This window comes from Mycteria americana, chromosome 3 (genome assembly GCF_035582795.1).
Source record: "Mycteria americana isolate JAX WOST 10 ecotype Jacksonville Zoo and Gardens chromosome 3, USCA_MyAme_1.0, whole genome shotgun sequence".
Classification (NCBI taxonomy): domain Eukaryota; kingdom Metazoa; phylum Chordata; class Aves; order Ciconiiformes; family Ciconiidae; genus Mycteria; species Mycteria americana.
In genome coordinates, this window is record NC_134367.1 from 2,509,315 (window position 1) to 2,534,983 (window position 25,669).

The 25,669-nt window shown below is 47.3% G+C and overlaps 1 protein-coding gene across 8 annotated transcripts in view; it reads left to right on the top strand.

Annotated features, from left to right (window-relative positions):
* EXTL3 (exostosin like glycosyltransferase 3) overlaps positions 1-25,669 on the top strand; it is a 159,022-nt gene that overhangs the window by 127,718 nt on the left and 5,635 nt on the right. For all 8 annotated transcript variants that reach the window (XM_075497663.1, XM_075497661.1, XM_075497659.1 and 5 more), the window contains one exon: positions 22,908-23,035. In XM_075497663.1, the coding sequence (XP_075353778.1) occupies positions 22,908-23,035 (128 nt within the window). The remainder of the gene's footprint in view (positions 1-22,907; positions 23,036-25,669) is intronic.

The window sequence follows — 25,669 nt, forward strand, 5'->3', positions numbered from 1 at the left end:
AGTCCCACCAGCAGCGCCTTGGTGGGACCCAGGACTACACTTTAGCTGTGCGGCTTTGTGCTAGCAGAATACCCAAAGGAGAATTGAGCTTCATCCTTTAGCCTTATGCATGGGTAGTTAGTTCATTGATCAGTTCCTTGAAACTTCGTTTGCAAACTGTGCTGCTCGGTTGTGATTTGGTCTTCCAAAGCAGGTTATGCGGTTCTTTTCCCTGGTGGGCTGGAAGTTAATCAAGAGCAAAGCTTGAAGCTGTGTTGGATCTTTGAATCTTTCATGGATAATGAGATAAACAGGGCTACAGAATATATTTGATTTTTTAAAACTTTTACTTAGATATAGATTTCTTGCAATGGCATAATTTACTAAAAAATCAGTAAGAGTCCTTAGCTGCACAGGAGTCTCTGATAAAATATTCAGGCCCTGTACCGAATCTGAAGTGACTAGGTGCAAATATAATTTAATGTAAAGTTGTGTGTGTAATCATTCAAAGCTGCCCCTGGAACAGATGAGGTAGATTACCCTCTAATTTAAAATGCCTTTGTGCTGGAGTTCGGCTGTAAAAATTATTCCCATCTCATGTTAAATAGTATCGCAGCAAAAAACAAAGGTTGTAAGTGAGAAGTCTTGATTGTGTAAGCTTAAAAACTTGCTTTCTACAGGTGTTTGTATCTCTAGCGCTGCATTAGGAGAACTTCCTCAGACAGAAGAACCTGGTAGAGCGTGACCCTACCAGCGCCAGCAGCAACCACTGCTTAACTTCTGAGCGCCTCACTGCAGCATTTACACAGTGTTGATGCATCCTTCAAGATGTCTGCAGCATCTGGCAAAGTCACAATATGCTCAAGGAATTAAAAACTGCCCAGACCACCGATCCCTGCCAGCAGTTGAGCTCTGCTCCCTTGTAGCAAGGGTGAGAGCCCTCCTGTAACCCAGCATTGCTGCGGTTGCTGAAGTCCCTGGCATGGTGCTGCTTGCACCTCACCAGCAAGTGCTGCTGCTATTTCCATGCTTACGGGGAAGAAAACAGGAAAGGAATTTGGATGAAATCTCTCCTCTGAACAGGTGGAAATACTGAACTAGGGTTTGAGTGAGGTGGCAATACTTGGCTGCTGCTCCGGCGCTGCCCCTGCATGCACATTAATCTGGGAAAGATTTTCAGTGGTGGAATAAAGGAGTCATTAAGGAGAAGATCTGGCTTGATCTTGGGATAGAGACTTCCCCTTTCAGCATCTCCGTGCTTGGGATTTCTAAATAGTGTACAGGCGATGACAAGAGAAATTTCACTCTTTGCTTTGCAATTCCTTGACAGCATTTTCATCCACATGAATAAAAGTGAAGGGAAACAAATGAAACAAAACACTCAGGCAACCACACATCCAGCCCACGCAAATGGTAATAAGATGCACCCAAGAAGACTCAGATCCTGCTGTGCTTTGCGATGTGCTCGGCACCGATGTGCTGCTGCTTTCTGGTTGCTGTAGGGCACTTGCTTGCAATTCATCAGCAAACTTGCAGCACAGATGCAAGTCCAGATGCTTATTAAACCCTGTACGTGGTTTTAGCAGCTCTTCAAATCCTCCAGAGCTGGTTCACCATCCATCTTCCATGCAGGTCTGAGCAGGACGAGGATTGGGGCAGGGGGACAGGATTTGTTTTCTCTGTTTCTGCTCTGGTTTTAATCCTAAAAACCTAAAAGAATGAGTTGAGCTTGAACAGCCAGAGTTACCTGAAGAGTTTGTTTTAATATATTTAATACGTATTTCAGAAGGCTGCCACTGCTGCATATGCCCTCAGTTCAGTGGGGAAAGCACAAACCCCCAAGCAGCAAGGTGATTAAGCTCCGGAGCAGCTTGCACTCAAAACAGCTGCAGATCCTTTAATGCAGCAATGAAATATCCATTTCCCTTTCAGAAACTTCCTTAAAGCCCCCCAGGAGTTGCAGTCTGAGCCAGGAAAGCAAACTGTGCGCTCAGCAGCCTCCCCTTACCTCCTCTTCTACCCACATTTCTCAGCCTGTGTGTCGTGCCCTGGAGATGGGAGGGGACCGGGAAGGGGAAGACTGAGCTCAGGAAGACCCTAGATTTGGTTATAATCTCGAGTAAAAAAAATTCTTCGCCCGTTGTATGCACCCTCTGCCATCTGACTCCAGAATCTTCAGGTCAGTCTGTCTCTTAAACTGGACAAAGATACATTTTTAACTTTTTTTTTTCCCCTGTCCTTAGTAGCATAAGGAGAAAGCATCTCGTTTTAAGTCAAAGTTTTGCCAGCCAGAGAGAGGAACCGCTGCTTTCCAGTTACGAGGGCTTAGTATTATGTTGCCAGTGCAGCGATCTCTGCTTGCCAAAGGCTGCAGAGGTCCAAGCAACATGAGAAAAAGGGTTGTGGAAGACAGGCAGCTTCATGGGCACAAATGCTTCACCTCTTTACAGGGGTGTTAGAACCTGGAACAGTGATTTCCAACCAACGTTGCTTTTATTTCTCAAGGCTTCTCTTATTTTTTCCCTGTCCTGAGCCCTTTGCATGCAGCTAAGGGTGGCTGCTGACATTACCGGTCTCAAATCCATCACTGTGGATGTGTGGGCTGGAGGGTGGTGGCACCATCTGAGTGTTTGCTGGCTGCTCAGCAACCCGCCTGCAAACTTCTCGGACAATGTGGTTTCATCTGAGATTTGAGCTGGTTGGGCTGCATATGTTGGAGGCAGAGGAAGAGTGAGATTTATGGCAGCTCATGGCTTAGGCGGGTGTACTCTTTGCTGGGTAAAAAACTGGCTGGATGGCCGAGCCCAGAGAGTTGTGGTGAATGGAGTTAAATCCAGTTGGCAGCCGGTCACAAGCGGTGTTCCCCAGGGCTCATTATTGGGGCCAGTCTTGTTTAATATCTTTATCAATGATCTGGACGAGGGGATCGAGTGCACCCTCAGTCAGTTTGCAGATGACACCAAGTTGGGCAGGAGTGTTGATCTGCTCAAGGGTAGGAAGGCTCTACAGAGGGATCTGGACAGGCTGCATTGATGGGCCGAGGTCAATTGTATGAGGTTCAACAAGGCCAAGTGTTGGGTCCTGCACTTGGGTCACAACAACCCCATGCAACGCTACAGGCTTGGGGAAGAGTGGCTGGAAAGCTGCCTGGTGGAAAAGGACCTGGGCGTGTTGGTTGACAGCCGCCTGAATATGAGCCAGCAGTGTGCCCAGGTGGCCAAGAAAGCCAATGGCATCCTGGCTTGTGTCAGGAATAGTGTGGCCAGCAGGACTAGGGCAGTGATCGTCCCCCTGTACTCGGCACTGGTGAGGCCGCACCTCGAATCCTGTGTTCAGTTTTGAGCCCCTCACTACAACGAAGACATTGAGGGGCTGGAGTGTGTCCAGAGAAGAGCAATGAAGCTGGGGAAGGGTCTGGGGCACAAGGCTGATGGGGAGCGGCTGAGGGACCTGGGGTTGTTTAGTCTGGAGAAAAGGAGGCTCAGGGAAGACCTTATTGCTCTCTACAACTGCCTGAAAGGAGGTTGTAGTGAGGTGGGGTCGGTCTCTTCTCCCAGGTAACAAGTGATAGGATGAGAGGAAACAGCCTCAAGTTGCACCAGGGGAGATTTAGATTGGATGTTAGGAAAAATGTCTTCACTGAAAGGGTTGTCCAGCATTGGAACAGGCTGCCCAGAGAGGTGGTGGAGTCACCATCCCTGGAGGAGTTCAAAAAACGTGTAGATGTGGCACTTTGGGACATGGTTTAGTAGGCATGGAGGTGTTGGGTTGACGGTTGGACTAAATGATCTTAAAGGTCTTTTCCAACCTTAATGATTCTGTGATTCTATGATTTATCCTTGTTAGTTGATAATTGAGATTTTGTACCAACCTGAAGACAGGATGTGTTGCTGGGTGTGGTGGGTTGGATCAGGACTATCCAGCTGTGCCATGGTTTTACTTTGTTTTGAGCAATGTAACATCTCCCGCTTTCCCAGTAACCGACTGGCTTTCGGTTGGGTTATTTTGGCAGCCCAAGAGCTTTGCATGGGCTATGTCATGTACGGAGCATTGCCTGTGAGCCCAGCTGAGCTGCAAAAGGGCTTCCCACATTTGGGGCTAAACCTTATTCAGTCCAAAACAATATTTTCACAACCTATGCTCATGTTCTAAAAAATTACAGCCTGAACTTCCAGCTCCTCTTTCTTTTCTGCATGCGTGCAGGTCCTTCAGTGACAGAGCCGTGGCTGGAAAAGCCCTGCAGCAGTTTGCTTTCTCCTCTTCCTCCAGGGTTAGGTGGTGTGTGCTTGTAGGCATTTCTGAGCAATTTAGCTGGGTTCACTGCCAATGCCAGCTCCTGTGGCTTTCGGCAGTGACTAATCCTTTCCTTCAGCTTTGTTATAGAATAAGTAGCTGTCTTTGATCTCTGCAGCCAGTTCCAGTGGCGTAATGTCCTTTTCTGCTGGCTTGGTGGCCGGCTGAGAAAGCTCATTCAATTTAGCTGCTTGTTTAAAAAGGAATAATCTTTGGAAAACTTTTAATCCGGAAGCATTGCTGCATCTGCAGACCTGTTTGGCCGCAGTGTCCTTTGAAATGCCACTTGTTAATCAGGAGCAGACTGGGGGAAAATGCCGTCATGGTTTTCCCTTCTGTTTGGGCAGCGTCTGTACAACTGTACTGTGCTGAGCTCGCTGCTGAAGGATGGATGCCTTAGGTTTGCACATCCTTTCTACCAGAAATATTTGAAGGTGCTTTGGTATCTCTGTTTTACAATGGGGGTCCCTAGGTGATGCTTCTGGCTAAGAAGAGGAGGACCAGAACCTGGTCAGACTGTAACATCAGTGTGTAGCGTGCCATGGTGGCAGCATGAGCTTCTCTGCTCGTCCTTCAACATTATGTTTGGTTTTCTGATAAGAGCAGAGCCAACCTGACAAACTAACAGCTTGCACAGTCACCAGTAACTCAAGCTAAACTGGAGTGGTGTGTGTGATCCAGGGTAAGGTCCTCAAGGGGACTATGAGTTAAACAAGAGAATAAAACTCTCCATACTGATCACATCACCATTTCAATTGATCCTGCTGCTTCCTGGGAGCTTTGCATGAATACCAGCACAGGTCCTGACTCAACCAGGTACTTAAGTGCGTACCTAACCCTTCCTTGGTGACATGACTTGTGCTTTGCTGGGCCAACTCACCTGCTGAAGCTCCTCGGTGAGTCAGAGCTTTACACTGGGCACTTACCACTTCTCCCTACCTTACCCTAGCTCACAACTCTTGTGTATAAAATCAGGAGAAACCCAAGTTAACTTTCAGGTCCTGGGTTGCATAGGGGAGTGGAGAGCTACAGGTTTGCTTCCAGAAGGAACAATTCAGGCTATGCTTTCCATGACAAAATCAGCTGAGAAAAATCACCTTGTTTCTTAGCACTGAGTCACTTTACACAAGAGATTTGCACCATCCGCGGGTTAAATGGGCACCATCCAGTGCACCAGCTTTACTGGCAGTGTATCACAGGTTGATGAGTTAAATTTCTCAATGAGAGCTATTTTATAAGGGAGGGCGATGTTGCACGAAGATGTCTGTGTGCTGCTGTCGGGTACGTAGCACCACCTGCTGCCTGCAGAGCACGGTGCTGCTGGAGAGACGGATCAGTTCTCAAATCTCTGGGAGTTTTGCTGTCTCAATATATATTTTTACCGTTGTATAGCAGAAGAGGAAGGAGCAAATTTGCTGCTTAGTTTACCTGCGATGCTAAAATCCAGATGCTTGTCACTGCAGGGCTGAAGCAAAGGTGCAGCGATGCATGAATGTACACTGATAATGTAACAAGCAGTGCTGAGTTCTTAGGGATTTGCGCTCTGAATATTAACTCAAACACCCTTGCAGTACTCCGCTGCTATTGCCTAAAACCAGTGCTTAATTCTCTCACATGCCATATGCTGGTTTGTAAAAGCTTTTCCATAGACAAAACGTTACCATAGCCTCAGCTCTCTGAATCCCCTTGGCTTAAGATGTAGCTAATGGGGTTGGTGACCAGAAGGAAGGTGTTACTTCAGGGCCTTGGAAAGGAAAAACAAGGGAGGGAAGCATCCTTGTACACTACAGTGTACATAATTGGATGTTTTTTTTCACACATAAAAGCTTGAAAATGTCACGGGTGCCAATTCTCCTGTATTGAAGCCTTTAACCATCAACACGAAAGCTGTCTTTGCATCTTTAAAACACTCTCCACTCCGGAGCAGACTCTTGTCACAACAGCTAGGGGACAAAAGCAGCACAATGGGACTTGGCACTGGAGTCAGTGCAGCAGCAAAATACCACATTGTTTTTCCAGGGCTGGATTCCTGCTACTTTTAGGATTTGCATGGTGGCCTGCGTGTGCCTGTTTAAATAACAACAGAACATTTAATGTCTCCAAATGTTTCCATACAGCGGAACAAGCATGGGGGGAACACTTTTCCCCCTTTGAGAGAGGTGTACCCCATCTGTCGCCGGCAGTACCATCTTGTGATGCGGTACCGCAAGAAATGGATGGCTCCCAAGGCACAGGAGAGACGGAGAGAGCTGTAGTCACTGAGGCTGTGCATTTGGCTTTGGCTTGCGGGTATTAAATATATGGGAAAAAAAGAAAATCTCTGTTGTTAAAGTTTGCTGGAATGGGAGGGACCTCGTGGGGCATTGGATCATCAAGGAGACAACTGTGAAGGACATGAGGAGGTTATAAAGAGGAAGGTAACTCTTGGATACAAGGTTAGAGAAAGAGATGAGGAGCAAGGGAGAGCTTTTAATCACTCTGCTTGTTCTTACGTGTCCAGCGTAGCTCACAGATGCCTCCCCAAGCTCTGTGGGATCGATCAGCAAAGATATTGCAGCTCTCAGAAGATGGTGACTTATTCCCAAGTTTGCTGGTGGGCTGGCGATGGTGCAGCACGGCAGCCACAATATTATTCAACTCCTGGACAGTCTCTTACCCCTTTTCCCCAGGGCGTCTGCCTGTATCTGGTGAGGAAGCAGATACTGCTCTCCCTTATCTAACTGATGGATGCTTTTTCTTCAGTTTTCTTGAAATCAGACTCTGTGGTTAGCGATAAGGCGTGACGGATCTCCCTGCCGTGCTGTGCATACGGAGCGCTCCCCTCTCCAGAAAGCTGTGCGTGGCTCCTTCCTGTGCTTCTGGAGGAGGAGGTTCATCTCATGTAAAAGCGATCGATAAGCAGAAAGGTGATGGAGTAGCTGGATTCAGAACCAAGGGCTGCAGTTTGTTTTCCCGTTGTCTTCACTGCTGGTTCCCTGGATTCGGTCCCATTTCACTACAAGTACCCAGAAAGGATGGAGCGGGTTTTTTTTCTTCATGATGATGGTGAGGGGATGCCATTTTAGAGAGCATAAAAGATTTCTAGAGAAAAAGCAGTAGTTTTAAGTCGCTTCCATCCATTTAAAGCCTGGAGTTAAGTAATGAAAATATGTGTTACCCTGTGAGGACGGGTGAGGAATATTTCCTTTCACCTGAAACTGGCACAAAGACCATAAGCAATGAGCTGAGGGCATCTTGCTGATAAGCCAGAGGGAAACTGAGGCACAGAGAACAGAAAGCCATGGTCACTAAAGTGTGCACTTGTGTGTCTCCTTATAAGCTCACAGAAATGCTGTAGAAAGCTATTTTAATCTATTCCCAGATTTACTAGCAGCAGCAAGATAGGAAATCTGGTGAAGCTGTTCTTAGGATTCCCAGGTAACACTTTCAGATCAAAATAGTTTAGCAAAGTCTTCAGGTTTCTGAATGCTTATCTGAATTGTACTCTGAGGTTTTTTGAGGTTTGTGTAGGGAAGGGAAGTGGGTTTTGTTCTCAATATTGATCATTAAAAGCATTCTGGGCAGGGAGGTTCAGTTTGCAGCTTCGATGTGGAGGAACTAATCATCACTTTGATCTCCTGAGCTGCCCGGAGCCCCGGCTGGTGGAAACCTGCCTTATCTCTACAGTAAGGAACAGCCCCATCTTTTACTGTGAAAGAAGAGTGCTAACAGGGAACAAGAAAAGCACTTTTCTGGAGAATATAACAGCTATAAGCTAGATAATTCTTTGCAATAAGGCTCATTTTCCTCTTGCTCTGAATGCAGGTGACAAAGCAAATCGGTTTCAAAACAGTGGTAATAATTAGGTTGATTTTATCAGAAATTTATAAAAGGAATTGGTTTTAATTATGCCACATTTATGTGAACTCTAATTTCTAACACATGCTGGTCCTTAATTCCTAACCCACGCTGTGGATTGTGGGAGGTGGTTGTGGTAGCCTGTATTCTTCCCAACCATGTGTTTGCCAGTAGTGTATTAACTACCTCTGGGTGGAAGCACTTGTTCCCTCTTGATTTTATTTTACTTTTTAATTGACTAGTGGGAAGAGTTTAAATAGATCACTAAGTAGTAAAAGTCTCAGGGCAAGCCAAGCTTTGAAGAACATGATGTTGCCCACCACAAAGCCCATGGCTTGGAGAACATGGGGATGGTGCTTCTCTTTCTGCTGCCTTCTGCTCCTCTGGATGGAAGCAGACAGTGGGCTGGTGTGGAACATGGACCAGGTGAAGTAGGATCCAGCCATGTGATCCAGCAGTTGAAGCCTACGAGCAAAAGGAAAGTCTTCAGAAACCCATCTGAGGCTTCTATCCTGGTTTGTCACCTACTGGCTCTGCCATGTCGAGTGAGAAGGCATTATTGCTTGCTGAGGTGAGATTGCGTGTTTGGCAAAACTGCCTTTCCCCTTTATTTGACCACGTTCCGAGTAATATACCGACCCTATTCCCTGATATTTGAGCTCATGGAAATTGCTTTTCTCCATGAGCTGTACTCATCCCAGAGGAAAATGAGAGATAAAATGCTGATTAGGGGATCGTGGTATGGAGTTGCTAGTTCTTTTCTTGTAACATTACATAAAAGAGCTCTCATCTCTAGATAATGGATTTGAGGACAGATGTGCTGGCAGAAAGCTGTCTTCGTTTCATCCAGACCCATCAGAACTTTCCCAGTGAGATCTCAGCCTTCTCATCTTGGAGGTCCCCAGAAAGCTTCCAGTCTGGAATAAACCTGGAAGCCAAAAGTGAGTTTGCGTGCCTGAGTGCTCTTTATGGTTGCTGCTCCCAGCCACATAAGCATTAATAAATCCTCTGTCCTCTTCCCATCAAAAAATAACCTACCTGCAAGCTTGATGGCTTCTTGGCTCTGCTTATATACCAAGTTTATATACCAATGTTTTTAGTAGCTGCTGAGTAAGTTAATAGTCTGACCCCAGTTCCTTCCTCCGTTAGTTGACATATAATGTTCATTTTGATGCCTTCAGCTCCCAGATATGAATGCCTGCACTAAAGCTCTTCTAGGATGGGACACAACAGCTTTTAAATGCTGAACAACATCACCAGGCATCATTAGACATAATGTATTCCAAACAGTGAGACGTACCAATTTTAACAGATTTTAAAATAATCGCACCTGCTCTGCCAGGCGTTTTGTTTTACTGCTGTAGTGGAAATCCTGCTTGACAGATACCGAGTAGAAAGAGAAGGAACCTGCTGAAGAAGTAATTGCACAACAATACTGAGGATTTGCACTGACGAAAGTCTCTGTTAATTAAAGCAGCCGGGCTATCAGCCAAAGAGCAAAGTGTGGAAAGATAAGCTGTGCCTCACTTAGTGAACAGAAAGAAGATATTTCCAATAATCCCGTGGGACCTCATCCGTTGGGTTTCCAGCACTTTCTTCTTCCACTGGAGATGCTCTGAACTCTCCGTTGTGCATTTCCGTATCTCTAAGATGGATGTTGCTGTGTTTCCTTCCCTTTGATGCTGATGTCCTGGTATTGCACGGCAGCTGATGGCTTGGCAAGAAGAGGATACCTCAAGGGTGCTCCTAAACCGCCTTGCTGACTTTTACATGCTCTCTGTCTTGCAGATGAGGTACGATGGCCCCTCTCCGATCTCTCCCTGAGCTCTCAGTCCATTTGCTGCCAGACTTCTCAGCGTGGACTATGGGACTAGCAACGTGTCTTTTCCAGTGAAATTAGAAGTGCATGAATTAGCTAGTGGAGTCTTAAGAGTGAAGGGCTGAGAGAGATCTGGGCGTGAATACTTCAGCAGTTTTTGGGTTTTGCTTGTTTTTTTAAATAAGGTCAAGGCACTGCAGTTTGTGCATCTTTCTTAGGCTCTTGTATGGCTGTTCCGGGCTCTCGTATGGCTCTTCCAAGGAGGACAACATACTGAGATTGTACCTGGCCTGACACATCTCCCGACACATCTGTAGTGAGCACTACACCTACGTAGCGCAGCTGGGAAAGTGAATATTTTTGCCAAAATAAGGTCAGGCTTTCCCAGTTGATTCCTCTGTGAGCTGGTCGGGTTTTTCTTCTTCATCTGTACAGGCTGTATTACAGGGCATTTCTGTGGTTAGTTCAAATACAGGAACAGGATAGTCCTAGCCGTGGGCTCTTTCCTGGCTTGTTTTCACTCTGCTGCTCCGAATTTCACAAGCTGCTCTGAAAACAAATTAGCCCAAGTGGCGTGCAGCAGTCCTGGCTGCGGGTATCGCTCTGACCTTCTGCGTCTCTGTCCTGCGTGGTGCAGTGCCAGATACCCAATAATAATAATACCCTACAATACCCAAAACAGATCCGGGAGATAAAGCTAGTTCAGAGCAGCGATCCCTCTAGCCCCGGTGTGTTTTTCAGGCTCTGCCTGCCTCCAGGGACGGGCCAGGATGCTGCGAGGATCTCCAGCTCCTCTGCTGGCAGAGCCAAACTCCTGCTGAATCCCAGGAGCCAGAGTTGGCTTAAAACTGCAGCAGAAAGGTGGTATCTGTTCCCAGGCTCACTGGCAGTACGCACGTCTATTCCTGAGCTGTTGGTATTTGCCAGTCTAGCTCTGGAAAAGTTTTTGCTACCCACAAGCAGTTTGAATCCCCCATCCCTGAGCTCCAGGCACTAATACTCCACCTTGTGAAAAGAGTTATAAGATGTTCCTGCCCTCTTTCTGTCTCTTCACGTGTTCTCTTTTTTGACAGCGAGGGCTGGTCGGAAATGGCATCTCTGTGTTTTACCTAATATTAGCAAAATGCCTTTGGTACAGAAAATGTAAGGCAGGTGTCCCCATTTCATCAGGTCTCGGCTCTCCCTGAGCACGCTGCTGGATCTTGCCTGGGGAGAGCTCAGGTGCCCGGGTTGGATGGAGACATGGAGCTGGAGAAGGGATGCTGTAGAGATGAGGAGGTCATAGTGGGAAAAAGCTTCCCCTTGAAATGAATTTTATAGTGCAAATAAAATTTATCGGGGGCGGGAAATGGGGAGGCTGACGTAAGCCTGCTATTTTTTTCCTGTATTAAATGATACAGAGCTGTGCTTCTCCAGCCCCGAGCTCCTGGGTCTCACCCTTAAGTATCCGACCCTGTTGTTTCACCACTTAACTTAATTGGTGCTGCGCTGTCAGGCGTTGGGTGAAATTTGTTGGTTTTCATGACTTAGAATCTGAAAGGGCAATATTCCTATTATATAGGACTGACCTTTGAAAATCCTCTAGCAGTTTATTTCCATCCAAAGATCTTTGAGTTGTTAGCAAACATTCATCAACCTAACAGCTGCCCTGCGAGATTAGGGAAGGAGAGACGGCACCAGTTCGTTAAAATGCAGCCACATCAGCTTGGAGCATGCCAGTAGTTTTAACAGTGCATTATATCATTACCCCGAGCTTTAGAACAGCAAGCTGTTTTATCCAACAACCTTTTTGCTATTAAAATTACCACTATAGCAGCTGAGGGGTATTTGGAGAGGAAGAAGAAGCACAGAAGATGAAGTTCAGAGTCAAGCTCTGCCAGAAGCAAGAGCTTGAAGATGGAAAGGGTAAAATGAAGGCTGAGAAAACAGAGGTTTTTCTGAGGACATATTTTTGTTCTTAGGATAAGCGTTTCAGTGCTGTCACTAGAGAAGTCTCGGTGGCAGGATCATTGTCCTCCCTGCAGAAAGCTGGATGTGATGCCCCACGTGGCCTCTTGCAAAGGGTCCCTAAAGGAGCTGTGGGCAGCAGGGCAAGCGCAAAACCTCACAGCAGAATCAGCATTTGGTAAGGGCCATACTGCAGGCCAGTTCAACACCGCCACTTTTAAATTGCAGCAGAAACCTTGCAGACAGGCGGTATAGTGTATAGATGTTTCTAGTTTATTTGCCTTACTTCGTAAGACAGATAGATGTGTATGTATGCCCTGCTTGCGTTGAAGCCGTGCGTGCTCTTGCTACAGACACTCCTGCTGCCGTCCATCGTCTCCCCAGCGTATTTCGGCTCTGAGCTCTGGGACTGTTTCTAGGCTGGGCGGAATAATTTAATCTGAATTTTCAGGCCTTGAATACCAAGACAGGATTTGCCAGGTGAAAGCAGGTTTGCAACGTTCATCTAGCTGCAGCTTGAAAGAGCATCGATAAAGAACCACCAATTCATTCATCTTTCAGAACATCACGCCTTTGGTTGTTGCCGATTTAATTGCAAAAAAAACCCCACCAAACCCAAAATTGGGGTTATCAGTATCAAAACCCTGAGTGTGAGATCTTCCCTCCTCAAATGGCTTTCTCTGGTTTCACAGCAAACAGCAACTTGTAAATCTGGCTTGTGATCCCAGACGTGCTAATGGAAGTCGGGTCGTGAGCTTTTCTGTCCCCTTGCGCTCAGCAGTTTTTCACTGTGAGCTTTCATGTAAAGCACAGAGCGGAGTTTCAGAAAGTTCAGAAAGAAGTGAGATGAAGCAATGGGAGGTGAGGTATTTGAAAGCCTCAACGGCAAGTGACAGCATGTTATCCCAGGGACATTCTTTGGAGCCAAATAATTACAAATAATTGTAAAATAAATCTAATCGGACAACCAACTCAACGTGCATCTTTAATTGCACAGCCACTAACAGCAATGCACAGAGAGAATAAAAATAAGTATCTAGATCCTTTTAATGTTAAGATAAGCATTCTTCTCCTTTGGTTTCTCTAGAAAGATGCAACAGCTGCACCTGTATGAAAATGAATAAATAATCAGTTTTATTTCTATCGCAAGCTGTTTTCTCATCTCAGAGATGAGCAACCCACTGATAGCAGTCGAGTAGTTTAAAGAGAGCCCAAGTGTTTGTACATATTACGTGCACGGACACAGTATCAGTTTAAAAAAAGGATTTCCAGTAGTATCTTCCTGTGTGGTTTTGTTCTCAGCGGGGGATAATTTATGCTTGGTTTTATGTTGCGTTATTTAATTACTCGTATTTTTAAAATGCATCTGTTTTGCCAATTTATATGCAGTGTACGCTGCCTTTGGATAGCTTTGTAGCTAAATACCCTTCCAGTGAAACTCTTTTCATACCTCTGGAGATGAGTCTTAAAATAGTCTATAAATCCTTTTCATTCAAATTTTGAAAATGCCTTAAATTGGAGGTAGCAAAGCACAGAAGTCTGGAGTCTAGCTAGGCTGGTTCAGGGCGTAAAGGAGGGGGGCTGTAATTGTTTCAAGGTGAAGAGGAAGCGCTGGGGAAGGAGCAGCAGCATAATTAATATATGAGAAGAGGATAATGGTAACTTTCCAATCCATCTTTACAAGCAAAGATTAAAGGGAAAACAAGAAGGTGAAGAGTTGCCAGGGGAAGCCACTGTAAACACCAGGGATGTGTCATCGGGCAATAGATGCCTGAAGAAACATCCCGCTAAGAGCGTTTCTTAAGAGCTGTTTTCGGGTGGACATCCAAATAAATGACCGAAATTTTTGGTGCAAGTGCCATCAAATCAAGCAAGAGAGCAGATGCCAGAGAATATGTACGGGGTAGGTGAGAACTGATGTGGAAGAGGTCTGGGAACGAGCACTGGCAGCGAAGTGCTGTCTCCTTTCTCCTGCCCGCTCTTCCCCTTGCCCGGCCGCAGCAGGTGCTGGTGCGGCACCATCCGGAGCCAAGCACCGCGTGGCCTGGGCCTCATCCAGACTAGCTGGAGCGGAGCTGGGAGCCAGCCGGGCACGGCGAGGCTGTTTCGTGGGGAGAGACCAGTCACGAGAGGAGCGCACCCCTTACAGCTGCACCTCGCACGCAGGCGGAGCCGAGCAGCCTGGATCTCTCTCCAGGATGGCTTTGGCTGGGGTAACGGGGCTCGTTTAGGAGCTGTGATCACATCCATGCCCATTTATCAATATCTTCTGGATTTGAGTGTGTTAACCCTAGGATAACGGCAGAAGATCATTGTCTTAACAAACACCTTAAAGAGCTTTCTGCATCTGTGATTTTGCCTTTGCATCCCAAGTTTTTTAAATATTAATTATCATAAATGCTCACAATCAAAAGAACATCCGTTTCTTTACAAAATGCCAATCTGCTAAGATCTGCCAGTGCTGGCGGCATTTCTGGAAGGAGCTTTAACACCATGTTTATGCGTGTGTCAAAGTGCAGGGCTGTAATTTCCCCTGGATTTGCAGCTCATCAGGAACTGTCAGAAACGCCCTGTAGTCCCATGTCATGCTGGACTCATTTCTTCAAGTTTTCGGGTCCAGTCTGGGAATGAGAGCGTGATATTGGGGAGGAAAAATCCATGCTAGCATCCCATCTTCTGCCTGCTGCCTGCCTGCACAGCCCCGGCAGCCTGGCAGTGTGCCGGGAGGAGCATCGTGTTGTATCGAGTGAGGCCGGATTTTTTTTTCCTCATGAAATGAAGAATTGCTGGCTGAGCTCAAGGCTTGGATCTGTGCTTTTCAGTATGGTTTTGGCTTTGGAAAGCAGGATGCTGGCCAGTAGGAATTGGATGAATTTCTGTCCTCTGCAAATGGGGAGGGTTTTCTCATGGTAGGAGTTGAGATTGGCAGGAGGAAAAGAGTTCTGCGTGGGCAGGGCAGACCTCGGGGCCACTGAGTTTGATGCTGCACTTTCAGGAGGCAGTTGATAGTCTTCAATAAGCACCGCCGTAGTTGTCCTTCAGAAGGGCAGTCAAATAGATTTGAGGTCTGGGCTGAGAGCCACGGTGATCTTGCCAGCTTTTGTGGAGCGTCGCAGCTTGCCCAAGAGCAGGTAGTGATAAAACACTGAGAAAATCGAGGAAAAGAGACAGTGGTCTTGGTCAGAACTGCATGATTCACACCAACGTCATCTAGCTGGGAATGGGTAGAAGCCTGCAGAGATTTTGGTGGCATCTGTAGCGATGGCAACAGCTCCTTTGGCTTCTTCTTGGCAGCTGCCTTAGCAGAGAGCTTGGCTTCTCATTGTGCAGCAAACGTGTACATGTGGTGCCTACCTTGGGACTGGCCTCTCTTCTCTTTTCAGCTCCCTGACATGCTAAATGGGGGGAAGATAACACGGAGCACGAGAGAAATCAGGATCAGTGTCATCTTTAAGAGAGAGAACCTCAGGTGTGTAGTTTCCATATGGAGCCTCTCCCAGTGCTAAAATCCCTGCCATAGCCAGGGATGTTCATGTAGCCCCATCTGACATCCCAAACTTGTTGCTTGATTTCCATCTGGTCAGTGCAAACGTGTTCTGACAGCTGCCCTCCCGAAAAAATACACAGCTTCAAGGATGCTGCTGTTTCATGGGACCAGGCAGACTTGTCGTCTTCCTTGTCCACATCTCTGGTTGCACTTGCAGAGAAGCAAGCGCCAGTCTGATCTAACACCTCAGTTGCAGAGGGAGCAGGGGATGGAGGTAGCCGTGGTAAAAAAAGATGTGATTTATCCTGTTTATGCGTATGTGAATCTGCACACACACATAACTCCTTCTAAGGAGTCTTGTAAATAATCTTCTGACTCAGCACTTGTACACTGGTGCATAGAGGGAAGGGGCCCTGGTGTATCTGATAATTTGTGGGTCTTAAGGGCTGGTCTGGACAACTTTCTTAATCAGAGGATGCCCGAATTTGTCCAGGCTAGGAGCTGAAAATAAATGTCTGATTACAGAATAGTTTCAGGGATACTTGGTACCTGCTTGTTGTTCCCCTCTGCTGGAGTTTGCCATCTCCCAAACTCTGCTAATGGAGCCCTCCCTAACTTCTATTAAGCCTAGTTTGGCTGATTTTTAATTGCATTCCTTACTACGTTAGCCACGGGAGCAGTCACGTGTGCTGCAAGCCTGCAGATGCATGGGAGAGCTGCTGCAGAAGTCTTGGCTTCTCATGTGCTTTCTGCAGAAAGAAAAAGCCGTCATCAAGGTGGACGGGAAGCAGCCTGCTCGACTTGAAATGAGGATGTGGATGTGGGTGGGATGAAGATCATCAGCTCCCAAGTGTGCAAATCTTGCCTTTCTCGATGGGTGGGGATGATGACGGTGGCACCTCTGGAGCCAAGTCCAAGTGGTCAGACTGATTGCTCATGATTTGGGAGATTCGTTAGCCCTTTTCTTCATGGAGAGGATCTGAACTCCTACCTGCTGGAGTTCTACTCTATTCATGCAGAGTAGAACTGCAGTGTCCTCGTTGGGAGCTTTGCACCATATGAGGTCCTGGGAAGATCCTACCCCTGAGGTCAGTGCTGTCCCCATCAGGCTAAGCTGCATTTTGCAGAGGGCAGTGGATCAGTCCTTGGGACAGCAGCAAGGAGAATGGCACAACCCTGGAGCCTCTGGCTAGGGCGCTCCCCTGCAAAGCAAGAGACTTGCTTCACTGAATCTTAATAAATGTTTGGAGTCAGTGCCAAGGAGAGGGATTGACAGTGTTGTAAATCTGCATCCTCCCTGGAGGACTGCACTGGCAAGAGCTCTCTGCTTTTTCCTTCAAAGTGTAGACCGAGGTCAACTCTTCAGGCGGAAGAGGCAGATGCATTTGGCTCCTGCATCTTCAGTGCCGTAATTTTCAACTGCATGGTGAAAGGGAGCTCGTGGTGTCTGCATTCCCACTCTGCCTATGGTGCTATTTTTCCCTAGCCCATTTGGGTTGAACTGGCACGTAGTTGGGAATGATGGAAACAGATCTTTTTCCCAAGAGCTTGTTCTTTGTCTCCCCAAATTATCCAGCCCTCCTAAGGGCATCCTTCTGGTTTTTTTCTGATGAAGGCCTGATGTGAGCTGTGAGGTTCCTGGTTTCTTGCAGAGTTTGCTCTTTGCCCAGAAATCAATCCAGTTCACTAAGTTGAACTGTCAAAACTTCTCCAAGGGCATAGACATTCTTCATGTTTTCACCATCAAATTATATGTGACACTTAATTTAAAGCTTAAGCGTAAAGCGTCACTAGCAAGGAGACTGCTGGAAGATATTGATTTTACTGCATTTTAGTATTTATGTATAAAAACGTACTATAAAGTATTGGTTAGGGGCATTATTGCTGGGAGACTCTGGATTTATGCTCTGTTTTAGTTCTGTCTAACATTTTTAAGATCCATTTGGCTAACAGCTATGAACAACACCAGGAGCAAATGGGCTTGCATAGAGTTGCGGGGTCTTGTGCTCCTTGAGTCAAAAAAACACCCCACGTTGTGGAACTGAATCACCTTGAATTGATTTGCTGAAAGGAGCAGAAACTTCTAACATGGTTTATTGGGTGCTCGGAGGCATTTTAAGTCTTGCAGTTTGTCTCAAAATTTTGCTAACTGTTTAGGAGATTCATGATTTTGAGCTGGGGGCCATTTAGCTGATGACAAAGTGTTTTAAAAAAAATTATTCCCAAGGAAAAGCCCAAAATAACCAAAATAAAGGCAGACAGAAATACACAATCTGGGATAGTTTTGAGTCTGGAGGGGCTGGGGTTTGTGTGCAGGTCTACCACTGGTGCTCTGCTCAGTGTTAGGAGCCGTAACGTTTGCTCCCAACAAAAGCCGTAAGGGAAGGTGGCTTTTTGGTAAATGCGTTTGTGTCTTTCTTGTAGCTCGATGGCTGATTGCATGTCTTCCTCACTATTTTAATCTCCTTGGGTAAGGGTAACTGCTTACTCTCTGTTTTGCCGGAGCACAGCATTTCAGCTTTGCTGAGGGAACATCTTTTGTTGGGTTTTGACAGAGCTCTTGGCTCAAGACTGTTGAGAAACAAGATTGTGGTGAAATTGGTCATTAAAATGATGGAAGGGCAGGAGGAACAGCCCTGGGTGAGAGATTGAGACCTCAATCTGTTTGAAAAAGAAGAGGGAGAGGGTGTGGTTACGGCACTTGTGTACTTTTCTGGGGTGGATGAGGCCCACCAAGGAACTGAAGGCAGATAATTCACGAGGAGCAAGTTGTTAATGTTTGAGAGTGAACATCTCAGAGGAAAGGTGGATTCCCCCACTCTTGATGTCTTCAGATGGAGTTGGGATGCCTTTCCAGCGGAGATGCTTCTCCTGGTGACAGCTCAGGTCTGAGGCGAGGTCCCTGTGACCTGGATCATGCAGAAGGTGACTTGAAAGTCCCTTTTGGCTTAACTTACTGCTGTCAGCCCCACTGGCCGTCTGCTGTTGGTTCTCCAGAAAGCATTTAGAGTTCAACCGGTGCCATGAAGTTTGAACTCATGGCTTTGTAATTTGGTCTGAGTTGTCATTTCACAGCTATTTTATGGTGCTGTGTGATGAGTCTTCCAGAGGAAGGGTGGCTGCATCAAGTCTCCTGGTTCACCATGTAAGGAGGTCACACAAGATTATCAAGATGACCTCCTCTGGCCTGTAAACCCCTGAATTTGGCAACATAACGTGCCTCTTATCTGTATGTATAGAAGTGTGGTCACCATAGTGTCTGCTGGCTTTCTCCACCGAGCCCCACACGTGGTGGAGGGAGATTAATTAGTTATTGCTGGAAGAGTGCTTTGAGATACCTGCGGCCGAGGACATGGCACAACAAGGTGTCATTCAGCTGTATTTTAAGTGTGTGAAGTCATGAAAAATTGCTGAACCTCACTTAATGCCATGTGAGGGAGAGGATTGGACTTTTTTGTATTTTGCTGGTATAATAACCCTTCTTTTTTCACCTGGCCTAATAAGCTTCTGAGTACGTTTGTGCCTATAATGTCCATTTCATGCCTGAGAAATCTGGTGGTTTTAGAGGCCCATTGAAATGTAAAAACTTTAGAAGAGATAGAAATGTTTCAAGTCCCTGAATCAAATATTCTTCCCGTTCCCTCTAACCTGTTTTTACAACTTTAGTTGCTTGCATTAAAGCAGAAAAGTTTCCCGAAAATTCACTTTTATCTTTCTCAAGAGTTATATTTTCTGTCTAATAACGCGATGCCCTCGTTTTCGCAGCTTGGGATGCGGTGTATGCGGTCAAGATCAAAACCTGGTCTTGCCTGGGGAGGCACCGCGCTTGATAGAGTGACGGGAGGAAGGTTTTGAATCTCGGCCCAACTCAGATCGTTGCCTGCAGGTCCCCAAGTGCTTCCTTGGTGTAGTCGCCCAGGGGAAAGTGCAGGGATTTACAAAAGCCACTGAATAGTTGTCTGATAACAATTAGCTGCATCCTAAAAGTGTTGTAAATCAGGATAGTTTCTTTGAAAACAAGGCATCAGAGACAATAGCTTTAAGTTGCTTCTAACTTTTGCTGCGATTAATTGAATGTGCTTATCAAGGCTTGGAGGCATCCGGCTCCTCTGTAGCATCCTTCTCTTTAGGGAAGAGTTTAATGCCAGTGCACTGATCTCTCTGTCCTCTGGGGTTCCCAATTTCAGACATTTGAGGTAGGATCCGCTTCACTTCTCAATTGACAGTAGTTGCATCATGTTATTGTTTAGCAAGTTACGGGAAAACAAGTCAATCAGCAAATTTGCCGGGTTTTTCCTTGGGATCTATTGATTTACAGACTGCTTAAATCTTAAATACTCCCAGATGAAAGGCAGGAGTACACCCACTATTTTCTGTGAAATGCAGAAGCTGAACACTGACACTTCCAGACCTGCAAAGCATCAGACGTGGTGGAGTAACCTAAAGCATGCCCGTTGAAGAACTTGTGCCGAGTTTTACTACCTGTCCAGATCTTTACAACGCAAAAAGGTGGACCTGACTCCAAAGCTCTGATGAAAAACAGTCCCGACTTTGTTGGGTTGTTGGACCTCTGAGCTAAACATCACAACTTTACCTCTCTCTTGATTTTGAATAGCAGCCAAAGCTCAAATCTGGCCCTAGATTCTCTTTAATCTTTTTGTACAGTCCTTTTGAAGATGGGTGACACAAAAATGTACAGTTGCTGCAGGGGCTCGCTCTGACAGTGGAAGAGCTTTAAAAGTAGCTTGACCACAAAATGCAGGACAGTGCTGTGGGCAAAACCTCTGTGCTGCCGTTTTCAGCTTTGGGAAGCAGAATGAGTTGACGGTTGTAGAGGCAGTACCCGAGTCTTTCCTGAGAAGCTGAGATGAAGACCCACGGCGAGTGGGAGTCTGACAAATTCACAGCGGTATCCACATCGGTGAGGCAGAGAGGGGTTTCTGCTCCTCAGCCTGGTGATTCTCACTCTTCTTTTGTCCTTTATCTATCCATACATCTTCAACTGGCAAGGCAGGACCTTGCCTGGAAAGCATGATATCAATTTACTATGGACTCAGTCCAACTTCTGCTAATCCTAATGGGTAAGACACCCACAGAGTTCACTGAGATCAGGCTTTCTGAGGACATATCATCGTAACAGCAGAGACGCAGCACGGCATGTGCTCTTTAGCAGAAGGCTAAATTATATATCGGTGCTGGGTTTAATAACTTTGCAAACTTCCTAGAAGGCGGGATCAGCAACAGGAGGATAAAGTTGGTGGTCATGAGACTTCATCAGGAGAAACAGTGCTGCTTGCAGAAACCCATCTGATACCATTGTTGAGCTGGAGAGAGTGATGACTGGTTCCCAACTGATCCAGGCTGGAATTTACTGGAGGGGCCCTTGCCTGTGTCAGAAACCATGAAAGCTCCTCAGGAATCACTGCCGATCCTGAAGTCTTCATGAAGCAGTTGAGAGCTGGTGTGTGGGGTGGGCTGCCCACACACTGACCAGGAAAGGAGCTGGCTACATGTGGGAGGCAGAAAATTTCCTAAGGCATTTAACCACTCACGTAATAAAAATGGATCCCATAAATGCCACGATGCACTGGGTGATTAATTAGAAAAGGGCTGGAAATGGGGGCTAATGGCTCTTAATTAAAAAGGTGAAATGCCCTTGTCCCACTGGAGGCGTTCAGCGGCTCCCACCAAGGTCTGGTTTGCTGCCCTGTGCGATGTTCTTGGTCTTGTCATCGTACCGGTTTGCCAAAGTGCTCTTTGGGTCCAAAAAACAACTCTGAGCGGGGCCCAGCTGCCCCGTCTAGAGCCTCATCCCCTCTTCCTGAGCCAGCAGACCTGGTCCTCCTGGTGCAGCTGCAAGAGCACTTGGGTTTGCTAAAGCCATTTACAGGTACAGCCATGGCAATGTAGGCAAAGTTTTAAATTCTCCTTCTCGACAATTTGGGGACCGCTCTTGGCTCCTCTCCTTTCCTGGTTGATGCATCCAGAGGATGCCCACAGCGTGTTGGGGTTGGTGATGCTTCTGTGGAGGTGGTTTTCTCGAAGCCTGCGCTAGCCTCCTTGTGTCCAGGTCTTCCTTGGCCTCCTGGGCCAGTGCCTTAGGGCCATACTGTTCCAAACCTCCTGGTTTTTTGATTCCTGTCTTACCAGCTGCCTCCCCCAAATCAGTGTGTGGAGTTGCCTCCTCTCCCGCTTCCCTCCTCATCGCCCATTCCCACCATGATTCCTGCAACCTCTTTTTTTCCAGCAGTTCCCAGATAGAGAAGATACCCCTGGGAGCATCTGCTGGCTCACGCTAACTCTGAAAGTAAATACAAACACCGTGCTGATTTTTGTCATGCTTCGCCACCTTGGGAGGCAGAGGGGGAAGAAATTCCTGTGCCAGCATTGTCTGTCTCTGCTTTTGCCTTCTCCTACGGGCACTAATTGCATCGCAGCCCTCCTGGGGTGGGAGTGCTGCCAGCTCAGCTCTGGCCCGGCTCCACCGCGGCTTAGAGCTGCATAATTTGTTCACCTCCCTGCAATAAATTGTTCGTGCTTTTGATGGATCTTCAGTGAAATATTTTAATGCGTTCTTGTCGAATGTTCCATTCCCCCCCCCAGCAGCTATTGACAGATGAAAGCACTAACACTGGCTTTACATGGGAATTTAATCGTACCAGCTGTCATGCAGATCCCCGATACAAATATTTTCCACTGTTAATGGTTTCAATGCGGGCTTTTTTTATGTGATCAAATGTAATCTTATTTAATGGAGTTTTATTGTGGCGATGCCTTATTCTTTTCACCAGGCTGGATTTTATTTTTAAATCAAGAGAGATTGTTCAAAGGAGAGCCAGAGAAACAACTGGAGAGACTGAACAGGATGGGAAGCCCGGGATGAACTGAGTGACTATAGATCAGCCAGGGCAGGCAAAAAGTGTAAGAGCAAGGGAGAGAAAGGGTCCAGCGTGGAAGGGGCAGTCAAGAAGAGGAAGAAGCTCAGTCTGGTTTTACATGTGTATGGCTGGGGATAAGGGAAATTGCAGTGTGGGGGAGTTGGAAGAGTTTGGAGAGGGAGGCGTTGCAAACGAATTGTGTCTGAGGCAGAAATCGTGGGTAGTTGCAGAAACAATTCAGTTCCGATCAGCGCTGGATAAATGCTGCAAGGGTCACTTCTTCAGTGGCCATAGGAGAGACGGGCCGTGGCTGCCGTCTTTCCACCTCTGGCTGATGCTTCGTTATTGCAGAGCCACCCTCCCTGTGCACGAGAGGGCAGGCGGCTGCAAGCACAGCCGTTACAGCTGGTACCTGCCGTCATGGGGATTGGGTTCGGCTTTGGCAGTCCTGCGAGATGGGCCCGAGGCGGCAGGTAGAAGGGCTGGAAGCCAGAGCTGGCGCTGGGGTGAGCTGATGCTTTATGCTTAGAAAGCATTTCCTCATCGCAAGGGCTACAAAGCAATGCCAAAATGCTGGACTGCCGCAGGTGGAATGCACAGCCCCAGCCCCTGAATCTCCTCTCTGTGCTCATACAGCCACCATAACTATCGTGTGTTCATCTCCTAGGTTGTCCGCACAGAGAAAAACAGCCTGAACAACCGGTTCCTGCCGTGGGATGAGATCGAGACGGAGGCCATCCTATCCATTGATGATGATGCTCACCTTCGCCACGACGAGATCATGTTTGGGTTCCGGTGAGTAGCCTCCGTGCATGTAGCCTTTGGACCCAAACTGATGTTTTCTGCATCCAGGGTCTGCTCAGTTGCAGTGTGGCCTCGTGGCTAAAGCCAGGGCCAGAATTAGGACTAGTACATCACTTCCCATGGCTTTCCAACTCCATTTCTTGGAGGAGTAATACACAATAATGAACTGTTTAATGAGTGCAGGCGGGTGGGCTGATTTCAGGTTGTCCAGGCAACCTTGATTCTCACGCTTCCTAACCTCGACTTTCCGGCTTTTGCTGTGCTGATAATGTTCCCTTAATGGTTTTGGGGGTGCGTGGCTTCCTGGGGTGGAAGGAAACTGGAAAACAAATCCAAGAGGCTGTTGCACTCCATCCTTCATGTGCTGTTGGCAAGGCCAGGATGTTCACAGACGCTGCAGGACATGATGCTCGTGTGCTCACGGTGGGCTGCCGTCCTCTTTGCTTGATGTGACATTGGGATGTGACAGCTATTTTGGCTTTTTTTTCTGCAGAGCATGGGAAAGACAGATGTTACACAGAAAAGGCTGGTGCTGGTTGCTCTCATTCCCACCCCCTTTCTGCTCCAGCATCTACATTTTCCCTTGACTTTGCCCTGGCAAAAAGCTTTCTGATTATGGGGCCAAGGGAGAAAGCAGTTACGTGGGCTCCTGCCGTGGGAGGTTTTTGCAGGCTGCTCCTGCAAGCTCGTACAGCTAAACCTCACCGACTGCCAAAGAGGCTCCGGGGAGTGAGGATGGCATGAGGAGAGAGCCGCTGACTCGTTTGGCTGCGGCTCGTCAGCCCGCCGGGCCAGGAGCGGGGGCTGCGATTGCTAATCCGAGAGCACCCAGCAGCTGGCTGGGGGGCAGGAGACGGGGACCAGCCCTCCGCTCTCACTGAAACGTGTTGGCTCATGTTTGGGAGGAAGATTAAAAGGCACGAAATGCCTGGAAACCCAACAAGCTCTCTCTGAGAGATGAGAAATGAGGTGTTAAAGTGATTAAAGCAGGGGAGTAGGCGTCAGGACTCCTGGCTTCCCTTCCATGCCCCCATTTCAGGCTCTTTATCTGAACTTGGCTGTTTTCTCCCCCTCTTTGGTCTCCATTTTCCTTTGCTCATGCACAGTGCCTGGCTGAGGCTTTACCGATTAGCCCTGGAGAGCATCATACAAAAATGGCAAGTGCCATGTATTATTCTCACTCACATCCCTGCTTACAAACACCTTGTTCCCACAAAGCCTCCCTATGTTAACATGTTCGGCCAGGGAAGAGACAATGTCTCGGTGACTGAGTGAACCCCTGCCCGTAACAACTGTGTTTTGTTGAAACTTTGCTTTGGGCTGTAATTCTTGGGGCCAAGAAACTCTTCTTGCTGTGTTTGCTGCTCAGGAGTGAGCTGGAGGTGGGTGCCCGAAGCAAACCTCTCTGAGGAGCACACCCAAAACGATTCTCTGGAGAGATCCTTATTTTTGTAGCTGAGCTGGGAAGGAAAAAGTGTCAAGTTCATAGGAAAGCGAGATGTGGGAGAAGTGAAAGGGAATGAGTAGTTTCAACTCCGGCTTTTCAAAACAATCACATTGGATTGACAGAAATCGCAGCAAACAAGTGCTTGCTGGGAGGATGGTGCCAGGGAAGCTGCTGGCAGTGTTAATTACTCGGTTTTCATTACCAGGTTATATTGGAGTTTCATTAATTTGAGTAGAGGATATAACAATAAACACATCTTTGCTTCTGGCTGTGTCAGTAAGTGTAATAATGAAAGCTCAGGGCTCTTGGAAACTCGGTCTCGTCAGCAGCCTGCAATTGCCCTGCAGCCATCGCTTCTGGAGCTCTCCACGGGAACAGGGGCTGTGGGAGGAACCGGGAACTCGCATCTACAAGGGAAAAAACCAAAAAGGCCACTTTCTGCCTTATTTTGTGCCTGTGAAGAAGAGAAAACCCTTCCGTGTCCAACAGGCTCCCATTTGGGATTTGTTTCTTGTAGTCCAAAGTCACTCGTTTTGGAGGTGCAGCTTGGACACTAACCGTTAGCGAGATGGGATCGGACAATCCAAAGGAAACCGGCACCCCTGCCAGTGGAAGCTGGATTTATTTCCCAGGTTAGGCATTAGGTACTAACATTTTTCTTAATCATTCCTGCCAGTGTTGCAGCTATCCTGTGGGATTTCTCTCGAGGAGAGTGAGCTTCAGATGAGAGCAGAATATTAAGCAAGCCCACGCTCTCACATGTGAAACTCAGGATTTAATTCCTGCGGCTCGACTGCAAGCGTGTGCTAGGATGAAGGATGGCTTACGGCCCCCATGGTTTTTCCCGTGTGGATAGAGCCTGGGAAGGCGCTGGGTGCTGGTTTGGGATGGGAAGCTGACAGTTTGGCACTCCAGATCTTCTGTCTGGAGACACCAGGGTCTTCAGCATCTCAGCAGCTTTCCTAAAGGGAGCTTGACGTTATCTCGGCTTTACAAAGGAGGAGACTGAGCTTCTGGGAGATGGAAGGCCCCAGGGATTTGGGGGAAGAGGCCAGGAGATGCTGGGTTCCTCCCAGGCCGAGCCCTGGCTGCTCTGGACTTTTTGTAGAGGGGAATAAGAGAGAAGCAGCGCTGGCGTGCCATGCAGTGATGCCCCTGCATGGGCTGCGGCAAGCTGG